Source organism: Aulonocara sp. 'chitande type north' Nkhata Bay, linkage group LG11 (genome assembly GCF_057382095.1).
Source record: "Aulonocara sp. 'chitande type north' Nkhata Bay isolate Kocher_YH1m ecotype deep benthic linkage group LG11, A_spYH_male_GT1.1, whole genome shotgun sequence".
Classification (NCBI taxonomy): domain Eukaryota; kingdom Metazoa; phylum Chordata; class Actinopteri; order Cichliformes; family Cichlidae; genus Aulonocara; species Aulonocara sp. 'chitande type north' Nkhata Bay.
Genome location: NC_141354.1, coordinates 1,595,094 through 1,607,278, shown reverse-complemented (window position 1 = coordinate 1,607,278; position 12,185 = coordinate 1,595,094). Strand labels below are relative to the sequence as shown.

Here is a 12,185-nt window from a genome sequence, read left to right as displayed (position 1 = left end):
GTCAACTCGACCTGTGGACATTGTACCCACCTGTTTGGATTGCACCCTGAATTCAAAATTACACCAGATGTAATTTTTTTTCAGTGTTTGTGTTCTGCTTATAAAGTAGTGGATTCAGATATTTCAAAGCTATATATAAAAACCTCATAAAAAAGTCAAAAAGACCAGCAGAGTATCTGTTGGAAAAGGTAGAAAATCCTAGGCATGTCCGTATTATTTTGCTGGTCAGAGGAAAGAGAAGAAGAGAGACTTCTCGCCCTGTGCCATTCTAACAGTTGATGGGGACAAAACCAGCTGGGCTTGACTTTTGTCTGTAGTCAGGTGCTAGGTGCACGGCTTTCAATCACAGCAGGGCTATTTGACAGTCACAAAGTTTACAACAATTAAAGACAGTACTATACTGCTAGCATGCCAGTGAGGCCATCGTTCCTAATCAGGAGTCAACAGGAGCCAATCAGGACTAATTAGAGACAATTTTCTCTGCAGCTAGAAGTGTCTCCCAACGGCAATGTCACACCAGCAGCCAGCCTTCTTTATGCATAGAGCGTGGACTTGCTTACATTGATTAAAACAGCTCTCTGATCCCTTGTTTGTGCTGATTGATTGGTCCCTTCACACAGCTCCAAAATGTTCTGAAAAAAGCTTTATTTTTCATACAAAGGAAACTACAAATTACATGCTTTGTGACAGAAAAAACGAGAGGAGTGTGAATAGAGTTAGGGTCCACAGGCAGGATTTTCCTCCTCTTTGCAATGTGTAAGCACAAAACAGCACAACACTCACCTGTAATTTTAAACATGAAACAATTTTATCAGGTTCTGATGTTTATTTTATTTTACTCTGCTTTTAAAAGTTAATTTAATTGTTAAATTGTGAAAAACTGCTAAAATAGAAAAATAATTCTTGTAAATTCATTTACTTCCCTCTGAACGCAACTTTCTGTTTGACATAGTAATTAATCGTGACAACCTCAACTCAAGTACAGGTTAATTTAAAGGTGTGTTCAAGGCTCCACTCTATTTGTAGGTAGCTGGTGTAACTGGTAACTAAAGCAGCTGTGATTTAAACATCTTTTAAAGACAGTGTGAGCAAAAATTCATTTTACATGCTCAAAATATTATCGGTCACATGGAATTTGCATATTCTGTACTCCATGATCGGCATGTGTGCTTCTGTAAAGAGATAATGGAGCTTATTAGATAAGCACAAGCACACATTCATTATTAATGGGTTTTCTAGTCCAGTTCCTCTCACCACTAACAGGTTCAGATTCTGAACAGTCCACAATATGGCTCTAAAACTGGAGCCATATTGTGTGTGTGTGTGTGTGTGTGTGTGTGTGTGTGTGTGTGTGTGTGTGTGTGTGCGTGCGTGTGCGTGCTTATGAGCAGAGATTTAGCTGTTTAGCAGATATTTAACCGTTTCCGTTCTTGCACACACATAACTTATAAACTATTGTCCCTCCAGGCTAGTTCTTACTGAGCACACACAGTCTGACTAGCCTATTGGTTAGGCCAGCCAAAGCGTGTATGAGTAGGACAAATAATACTTCAACCCCCTCACAACTCGCACGTGTCTTTTTCGGTTACCCCCTGATGCCCATGGGAGCTCAGCTGTTGCCTGGGAGCTAAAGCCTTTGCCTGCTGCCTGGCACACGTCTGTGTTCTCTCGGGCTGCCATGTAGTGTGCTGGAGCAGAAGTCCCAGCAAATGTCCCAGCAGATGGAGTTATATGTGAGAGAGAGTGCATGTTTGTGTGTGTGTTTTAATTATTATTAATATTTTTACTATTATTTGTAATATTATTTTGCCTTTGACACAGCTGCCAGATAAAGAAAGCATTTCCTTCCCTCAGGCCTGCCAGTGACTTCATGTTCTCCAGCAATTAAGTCTCCTCACATGTTGGCACTACTCTTCAACAGTGGGGGTTCACCCACAGAAAGCTGCAGCCACAGATTTTACAGATCAATATCGATGGAAACAAAAGTGTAACTTGGTGTTCCTGAACCACACATTTGTTTGTTCTTATTTATCCACTGTATATTTTTGAGATTTGGGAAGGATAACCAACATAAATAGATGGTAGCTTTGGTTGTGGTTCAAAAACAAAAAACTGTGAGAAAGGTTCATACAGTATTTGAGATAGCCTGCCAACATGACTGCTTTTACAACTTAATGAAACAAGTAAAGCTGACATGCTCATCAACATTCAAGTTTATCAGATCTGTGTTGTCTACAGTGTGGCTTCCAGTAAACTCACAAGAATGCTAAGATCTTTCAGTGTGTTGGCTGTTTTAATTCAATTCAATTGTATTTATATAGCGCCACATCACAACAACAGTCGCCTCAAGGTGCTTTATATTGTACAGTAGATCGTACAATAATAGATTCAGAGAAAACCCAAAAATCATATGACGCCTATGAGCAAGCACTTTGGCGACAGTGGGAAGGAAAAACTCCCTTTTAACAGGAAGAAACCTCCGGCTGAACCAGGCTCAGGGAGGGGCGGGGCCATTGCTGCGACCGGTTGGGGTGAGAGAAAGAAGACAGGATAAAGACATGCTGTGGAAGAGAGACAGAGATTAATAATACGTATGATTCAATGCAGAGAGGTCTATTAACACATAGTGAGTGAGAAAGGTGACTGGAAAGGAAAAAAACTCAGTGCATCATGGGAATCCCCCAGCAGCCTATGTCTATTGCAGCATAACTAAGGGAGGATTCAGGGTCACCTGGTCCAGCCCTAACTATATGCTTTACCAAAAAGGAAAGTTTTAAGCCTAATCTTAAAAGTAGAGATAGTTTCTGTCTCCTGAATCCAAACTGGAAGCTGGTTCCACAGAAGAGGGGCCTGAAAACTGAAGGCTCTGCCTCCCATTCTACTTTTAAATACTCTAGAAACAACAAGTAGGCCTGCAGAGCGAGAGCGAAGTGCTCTAATAGGGTGATATGGTACTACAAGGTCATTAAGATAAGATAGGGCCTTACTATTTAAGACCTTGCATGTGAAGAGCAGGATTTTGAATTCAATTCTGGATTTGACAGGAAGCCAATGAAGGGAAGCCAATACAGGAGAAATCTGCTCTCTTTTAGGTTTAGTTTTTAGGACTTCCTGATAATAATGAATTACAGTAGTCCAGCCTGGAAGTAATAAATGCATGAACTAGTTTTTCAGCGTCACTCTGAGACAGGATATTTCTAACTTTAGAGATGTTGCGCAAATGGAAGAACGCAGTCTTACATATTTGTTTAATATGTGCATTGAAGGACATGTCCTGGTCCAAAATGACTCCAAGGTTCCTCACAGCGTTACTGGAGGCCAAGGTAATGCCATCCAGAGTAAGAATCTGGTTAGATACCATATTTCTAAAATTTTCAGGGCCGAGTACAATAACCTCAGTTTGATCTGAATTAAGAAGCAGAAAGTTAGCGGCCATCCAGGTCTTTATGTCTTTAAGACATTCCCGCAGTTTAACTAATTGGTGTGTGTTATCTGGCTTCATGGACAGATAGAGCTGGGTGTCATCTGCATAGCAGTGAAAATGTATGCTATGTCTTCTAATGATGCTGCCTAAGGGAAGCATGTATAATGTAAACAGAATTGGTCCTAGCACTGAACCCTGTGGAACTCCATAATTAACCTCAGTGTGTGAAGAGGACTCTCCATTTACATGCACAAACTGGAGTCTATTAGATAGATATGATACAAACCACTGCAGTGCAGTACCTGTAACACCTACAGCATGTTCTAATCGCGCTAATAGGATATTATGGTCAACAGTATCGAACGCTCCACTGGGGTCTAGCAGGACAAGCGCAGAGATGAGTCCACTGTCAGAGGCTATAAGAATGTCTTTAATGAATATCAGTGGTACTGAAAGTAGCTGTAGATAATATTACATCTGTGGGATGACTATTGGTATTTTTTTTCTCTAATGATTAAAATTTTATTTGTGAAGAAGTTCATGAAGTCATTACTAGTTAACGTTAAAGGCATGGTTGGCTTAACAGAGCTCTGACTGTTTGTCAGCCTGGCTACAGTGCTGAAGAGAAACCTGGGGTTGTTCTTATTTTCTTCAATCAGTGATGAATAGTAAGATGTTCTGGCTTTGCGGAGAGCTTTCTTATAAAGCAGCAAACTATTTCTCCAGGCTAAATGATGGTCGTCTAAATTTGTGACACGCCATTTCCTCTCCAGCTTACGAGTCATCTGCTTTAGGCTACGTGTTTGAGAATTATACCACGGAGTCAGGTACTTCTGATTTGAGGCCTTATTTTTCAGAGGAGCTACAGTATCCAGAGTCGTACGTAGTGAGGAGGTAAAATTATTAACAAGATAATTGACCTCTGTTGGAGTAGTGTTCAGATAGCTGCTCTGCTCTGTGTTGGTACAGGGCATTGAAGATGATAACAGTGGGTGGATTATATTCTTAAATTTAGTTACAGCGCTTTCAGAAAGACATCTACTGTGATAAAGTCTACTCTCCACTGCTGTGTAATCAATTATTGTAAATGTAAATGTTATCAGGAAATGATCAGACAGGAGAGGGTTTTCAGGAAACACTGTTAAATGTTCAGTTTCTATGCCATATGTTGAAACAAGATCTAGAGTGTGATTAAAGTGGTGGGTGGGTTCTTTTACATTTTGAGAGAAGCCAATTGAGTCTAATAACAGATTAAATGCCATGTTGAGGCTTTCTTTTCGTAAGAAAAGCAACTGCAGTCTGAATTTGCAAAGGTTATCGCATTTAGGTTAAAGTGAAACATCTCTGTCATGATAGGAATAGTCTTTTCTGGATTAACTGTCTAATCCAACCCAATATCAAAGCAGAGCATGTAATAAACATGCTGGTCCACCCTGTCCATTTCATACTTTCCCTGTCCAAAGTGAAAAATGGGCATTTAAGCAGATGTTGCAGTACCAGCAGGGGGAGATAATATATTTAAAGCCACAAAGTCGCTAGTGACCAAAGGAGGAATTAAATGCATTCCAGGGTGCGTCTATGCCAGAAGCATTTAAGCTAGATGGCTAATTTGTATTTACATGTAAATGTGTTAATAATATATATTTAAACGCTTTCCCCTGATTATTTTCATGTTGGCTTGAAAAAAAAATGTGTCCCTCTGCTGTTGCTGCAACTTGCAACTGATCTTTTCCTAAGTTTAACCAAACGTTGAATGAAATCCAGTGAAACTGAAATGTAAAATTACTGCAAAGGATTCAACCTCAAAGACTATAAGCCTGGCAACCTGAGCTGTGAACAACCCTACACACCAAGCAGCCAGTTCAAGAGAGTTACATTTGGAAGACACACTTTCCAGTTTAGTTTCAGGTGCAAATATAGAAAGAATGAAATCACAATAATTGTTGTAATTAATGTTGAAAATAGCATTTTATGCAATAAAATGGGGGGTGGGGGTTACAAAAACGTCCTAAAAAAGGTTTGCAAGAGTTTGAGAAGCACATTTGTGTAGCAGCCCAGAAACTATCAAGCCATGTGAGAGTTTTTTAGTTCTCCAAGTGAAATTTATTTTAAAAAATGTTATTATTTTTCCCAGAGTGATGACAGTGTCACTAATGTTGCTATAGTCTCCTGCAATTCCAGGAATCAGTTTGGTGTCAGACAAAAATATACAAAGACCATGGACAGTATTTTGTATTTGAGCTTATAGTGTGTGTGTGTGTGTGTGTGTGTGTGTGTGTGTGTGTGTGTGTGTGTGTGTGTGTGTGTGTGTTGCACTTTTTAACAGAAAATTATCTTTGGTTTCAACTTTACATATCTGTCTGAGCATGTGCATGATTGTTGTTCTGTGTGCACAGTTGTGTTTTCATGTATCTGTGGGTTTGTGTCTAACAGTGTGAGAGACAGAGTTCATAGCTGAGTAGTCATGTAGGCCAGCCCCACTGTAAGTGCTCTGGGGGCTGGAGGAGTGGAGGCAGCGTGGCTGACCTGCATTCTATAGAAAAAGCCATTGTGCTAGCAGAGACTGAGACATTCAGCCTGTCTCATTGGCCTGGACTAAAGTGGGGTGGAACAATCCAGAACAGGGATCCAGCACCTCCAGTTAGTGAGCATTAAATCTGTTAGGCAGGTTAATCCATATTACTGTCTGTGTGAATAGGTAAATCTTCATGTGCTGCAGCCTGGTGTTTCTTTCAGTGATGGCATTGAGATACTTGCTCAATAATAAGAGCATAACAAACAGCTCACTTACAACCTCAAAAAAATCCTTTTTCCTGCTTAACCCTGTGATGCACTCAAGGTGAAGATGTAAAGTTGCATTCAAGGTACTTTGGTGTCTTGCTGGAGATACAGAGCTGAACATAAATTATCTTTTTTTAAGTGATGGGTCATTTCAGTAGCAACTTTCCAAACAGCTCAATAAATTAAAAGTCATGCAAACAATTTTTATACGGTTCATCACAAAATGTGTCCACTAGTTAAATGTACAAGTGAAGTATACTAAGTATACTTTGTATGCTATACTATAAGTATACTATAATAAGTATACTATACTTTTGTGTCATTCAAAGGTTGTATGAAAAGATGTGATAGACAGTTTATTGTAGGCTAAATTGGTTGGTTTGCAGCAGTGTGGTGCAGTTTACAGTGATGCATATTGTTGGACTGTACGGAGCAAAATGTAATATTTGTGTTAGGTTACTTCAAGGAGAGCAGACATTGATTTAAACTAAAAGTAAAGATGATGATACAGAATTGATTCTCTCACCAAATTTGACCTTTTATACATCTTAAAAATTAACCCATTCAACAGTCATATGGATTAACCTGCCTAAGAGATTGAATTGCTCACTAACAGGAGGTGCTGGATCCCTACACGTTTTAAGTGCTACATCCAGATGAACAGAATGAACTTTTTGGGATTTCCATATCTGGATGATTGAGCATGCATCAAGATTGTTTACTGCTACACCGTTGGAGGTCCCTACGTTTGTTCTTAGAGTTCCTCCCATATGCCAAATCCCATGTTAATCCTTGTCTGTACCTCTGTTTCTTTCCTAATGCAGATCCAGATGATACCTCGACATTTGTAACTGGCATTGCTCTGTACAGAAACCTGGGCAGCATTCTCAATCTGCAGAGGTAAGACTTCTCAAGGCTGCTTCTGAAAGAAGTGGGATTTGGGGAGGTGGATTTCAGACAGGGAATTTGATAATGGGTTTGCATGAATGCAACAGAATGTTTTATACCAATGAACCAGGGATACTGGGTTTCACAAAAAAAAGACTTTCCATGTGTCAGTATAGATATGACTTTGTGATAGAGGTTGTGGTGGCACAGAAGTTGTCATGAAATCCATTCATCTCAGAATTCCTTTTTTTTGTTTCATCTGTCTTTTCTTATTCCTCGAGTTTTTGGTTGTATGTAATGGTTTTGTTCAGCATATTCATTTTGTAGTTATCATGAAGGCAGAAAATAATGATTATTAATAAATAATAATTATCAGTTAATGAAAAATGCTTATTTAGCCTAGGGTCAGAATGGGTCTCCATGCGCATTACTATGGGATTTTGTTTTTTCTTTAGGGAACACTTACATTTGATTTAAATGAGTCTGTCAGTGAAGTCACTTGAAGACATGCACTGGACTTTGTATCCAAAATTTTTTTGTTATACTACTAGTGTTTCTAGGGGTGTTAAGTGGGTTTGTCTGTTCACCACTTTGTTATAGACTAAAGACATATCCAAATTCATGTAAAAAAAAACCCCAAACATTTAAAGTTAAAAATTCTCAGCAATCTTCTGTTTTTTTTTTCATTCTTCAACATATAGATTTAGGGTTCAGGTTAAGGTGTTAAGACCACATAGGCTTAACAGAAAAGGGTCAGGTTATTAGCAGTGATGGAGATTGGACTCTGTGTATGATCATTTTTCTCAGTTTCTACCTGTTAAGGCACAAATCAAATCCTGGAATATTCCAGCTAAAACGGGCTCTGCAGAGTTTGATTTAGTTTACGGAACTCTGGTATGGAAGAGGCAGAAAGACACTCATTGCATTAATTGCACCATAATTTTCTTTCATACTGTGATGCAAACACATAGCTATTTCAGTGAAACATCCTTGACACAGGTTACCCACGTAGCCAAATTCCCTGAAGGGAAATTTGCCAGTGAAGAATAATAGCTTCTCTGGCCACTAAAAACTGCAACAGTGTGGAGGATAAATGGTTAATTTATCTCAGGTGTCATACACTGAGCTGTAAGGTAACAACAGAATCAAGTGGAATTAAACATTTGTCTGAAGTCAGTTCTGTCCTTAATAGAGTTAGTCCAATCTTCAAAAGTTATAAGATAAACTCTCCTAGTATATGTTGCTAGAACTCCCTATCAAGAATTCCTCTGGTCAGCGATGGCCAGTAAAGCTTAAGTTATCAAAAGTGTAGAAAGGTATTCTGAATTAATCCAACTGCTTTAGTATTATAACCACGCAGTGCACACACACCATTTAACAACAATGCTCAAGACGTTTAACCATGTTCCAATGCAGCAAAACTGTGCTGCCAGGCCTTTTAGCATCAGCTGCAACAGTAAGCACTTCTAGCTAAATGAATGCAAGGAATAAATGTAGGAGTACTATTCTCGCAGTGGGTGGCCCCATGTACGTCTTGTTTTTGGGGTAAAGGCATATCTTGGGGGGAAGTTGCAGTTGCTGGTAGCATGATGATTTACATTTGTTTTAATAGAAACAGCCTGCAGTAACGTTGAGAAGGAGTAATGTATTATGATAATACGCTAAAAACACATGAATTGATAAAATAAGAGAAAAATCAAGCAGACCCTCACCATCTGAGATCTATATTTCCGCTCTTCTTCACTCTTCTTTTTCTCCCAATTTTATCTTTGTCTCTACTCCTTTTCTGTTTTTGATGCCTCTCTAAAAGAAAATGAGAGAAGTTTGAAGCGAGAGACTAGGTGACACAAAAGTTTAAGATGAGTGATTGTGTTTTCAAATGGTGAGAGGGTGATTGTGTGTTGTGGATACAGTGATGATGTGAATAATCAGGAAACAGAGCACGGGCTGTTGAACATGATTGGCCAACTGGAAGCTTTCGATGTCAGTTCTACCAGTAGCTATTCACTTTTTTCTGATTGTCTGATTCCACATGATTGATAGTAGCTATGGAAAAACAGAATAGCAATGCATACTAAGCTGGGATAGAGAATTTAAAATAAAATGTCTCAAATGTTATAAGATACTGATAGACAATGTGCTTCAGTTACTGGAAAAGAAGGATTACTGGATCCATTTGTTCTGAAGTAGAGCACAAAGATTCTGGCAAGTGGCTGTAAAACGACTGAAGCAGAAATGTGGTACTTATCATCCTGTTGATTAAGAAATCATGACTGGTCTGGATCTCATAAAAAATACAACTGAACACAAACTATCAGTATTTAAATGAACTCTAAGTGGCCTAGCTTTTTGTGGCAGCTACATAATATTTGCTAAACTAAGGATAATGTCAATATGTCCTTTCAAATTTCATTTGAACAACAGCCTTCAATATGACTTTGTCATCTGTGGATGCCATTATTGGCAGCATATTCCCCAAGTGGCCTTAAAGATATCAGGACTGTGAACTTAATCAGGATCAAGGACATCATTTTAGCTAGCTTAAAGTCAAGTGTCATTTGATGTTCGATGAAATCAAAGAACTGGAGTCAGTAAGACCAGTGATCTTCCAGATAGCAATTCATCCGTTTGTCTATGCTAAATTAGTTTTCTCAATTTTCAGTGTTGAAATGCACTTCTGTGTTTGTAGGGCTATGTTTCCTCCATACATCTATTTATATTTTGTTTGTCTAGACATTCCGAGGAATCTTCTGCCCTCTGTCACACCCACTTTGGGATGAATTAGATGAATTACATGCATTCATGTGTAGCATCTCCCAGTTGTATTAGCTTTAATTTCCAGGGTTTTGTTTTGTTTTATGTATATTAAATTAGTTGTCAGTTTACCACTTTTATAATGAAATATTTTTATAGAAGAATCCATTTCATATATTAGATACTTCAGACAAAACATTGGTGTGCTTTCATCTACATCTGAGTATCTTGAAATTTTGGGTGCATTTCCACTGCAGTATAGATTGTCAGTTAAAGGTGACAGTGCTGCCTTTTCTCTTCTTGTAGAAACAGCACAGTCCTCAATTCCAGGGTATTGTCAGTGACCATCAAGCCCACCCCTGCTTCCCTCACTGTTCCATTTGTGGTTGAGTTCTCTCACCTTTATAACGTGAGTAAAAAATCAACTTTTTACAGCTATAAAGCTGCTGCAACTGATCCTCTTTCATAACCATGTGGTTTCTCTGTTCTCCATTTATGTAGGGCACCACCAACCACACCTGTATATCCTGGGATGAGAGTGACAGGTAAGGCCCATGATATTTCTGATATGACATTTGACAGCACACACAGACGTATTAATTAATATTAATCAAATAATAATTAAATATTAATGCATTCTTTGTGGCATGGATTCAGTAGGACGTGTAGGACATTTCAGATGTCATGCAATTTAATTCCTGAGAGATTTGGGGCCATATTGAAATTAGAGCATTAGGCAGTTGCTGAAGATTTTCAGCTGCACATCCATGATGCATTCCACCACAACCAAAGATGCTCTATGGAGGCTATTTGAGAACAGTGAACTCACCGTTGTGTTCAAGAAAGCAGTTTGAGACAATTTAGCTTTGTAGCCCCAGTTTGCTTTGTGGCATCTGGTGTTGCTCATCTGCTTCAGGGTTTTACATGCATCAGAGATGCTCTTATGCATATCTTTGTTGTAATGAGTGGTTATTATTGCCTTCTTTCCAGCTCAAAGCAGTCTGTCCCTTCTAATTTGATCTCTGACATCAAAAAGCCATTTTTCAGCAGAAACTAACACTCATTGGATACTATCCCAGTAGATAAGCAGTTTCTGAAATAATCAGACCAGCCCTCTGGCACCAACAACCATACCATATTCAATGTCACCTGAATCGCCCTTCTTGGTTTGAACTCCCACAGATCTATAGGCCTAAATTCAGAGTCCATGCTCTGAGATACTTGTGTTAAACAGCAGCTGAACAGTACTTAACACATTGGCTGGTTATTGTATGTATACACCTATATATGTGAATATTTTTTATGGTGAAGCTTTAAGATAATCTGAAGCTAAAGAAGAAGAATATCCATCCATCTCCCCCCCCAACCCAAGGGAGGTACTCTGGGGAAATAATGACCAAAATGAACAATTATGTCATTATTTACTAAGATCTTTTTTGTTTTTTAATGTTATTCTGTGATTGCTCAGGTCTTTTCACTAACCACATGGACCCTCTGTTTCCATTTCTTTGACACATTTTACCACAGCTAACAGTGACAAGTTATCATAAATTTTACTATATTTCTGAAAATCTCTACTATACTCCAACTTTTAATCCATATCTGGGAAACGTAGGCTTTGGTGAATGATTTAGAGCCCAGAATGTGAACGTTGCGCATTGTTTGCATATTATTATTATTATTAAAAACTAATTAAAAAAACAAACTGCATCACCCAGTTACAAGCTATGCCATGTATTAAAATCAGACCCGCATGCATAGTAATACATGGCACCTAAGTCAAGTCATTAGAGAGGCCATGCTCCCTCTGAAGTTCTTTGGCTAGGCACAGTGTTTTTAATCTTGACAAAGTCAGTGAGCTGCTCCCCAGTGGAAGGTGCTGAGTATGCTGGACAGCTTGGTTGCTCTTGTCTGGGACAACATTAACCCAGTGCTATCACTGCTACGACACTGATGTAGCGTGTGGAAAATTAAAAGTGTCGCTCACTGCTTTCCTCCCTCTCGCAACCCACGCACAGTTATCAACATGAACGATAGTGAGCAGCTCAGAGTCTACTGAGAGAGGAGAGAGTGTGGAGGAAAGAGAACGAATAAAAGATACATATTGAACAGTTCGGTTTTACAACCTCTACGGGCAGATTCAAAGCAGTACTCATTTGTTCCTTGTCTTAAATGCCCTATTTGTTTAAGACTGGAAAATACAAAGAAACTATGTGAGCACTGAAAGACAGATGTGGACAGGGAGGAGGAAAGAGTCGAACATTTTGTAGCCTTATTGCAATGCAGGTTTGGATATTTGCATTTAGATGGGTGTATAAACTTGTGTTACAGAGACAGA

General features: G+C 38.9%; 1 protein-coding gene across 10 annotated transcripts in view; it reads left to right on the top strand.

The window, feature by feature from the left end:
- The window catches only part of adgrb1a (adhesion G protein-coupled receptor B1a), a 210,769-nt gene that overhangs the window by 132,874 nt on the left and 65,710 nt on the right, over nucleotides 1-12,185 (top strand). For all 10 annotated transcript variants that reach the window (XM_086310179.1, XM_086310171.1, XM_086310173.1 and 7 more), the window contains 3 exons: nucleotides 7,030-7,105; nucleotides 10,154-10,256; nucleotides 10,349-10,392. In XM_086310179.1, the coding sequence (XP_086166305.1) occupies nucleotides 7,030-7,105; nucleotides 10,154-10,256; nucleotides 10,349-10,392 (223 nt within the window). The remainder of the gene's footprint in view (nucleotides 1-7,029; nucleotides 7,106-10,153; nucleotides 10,257-10,348; nucleotides 10,393-12,185) is intronic.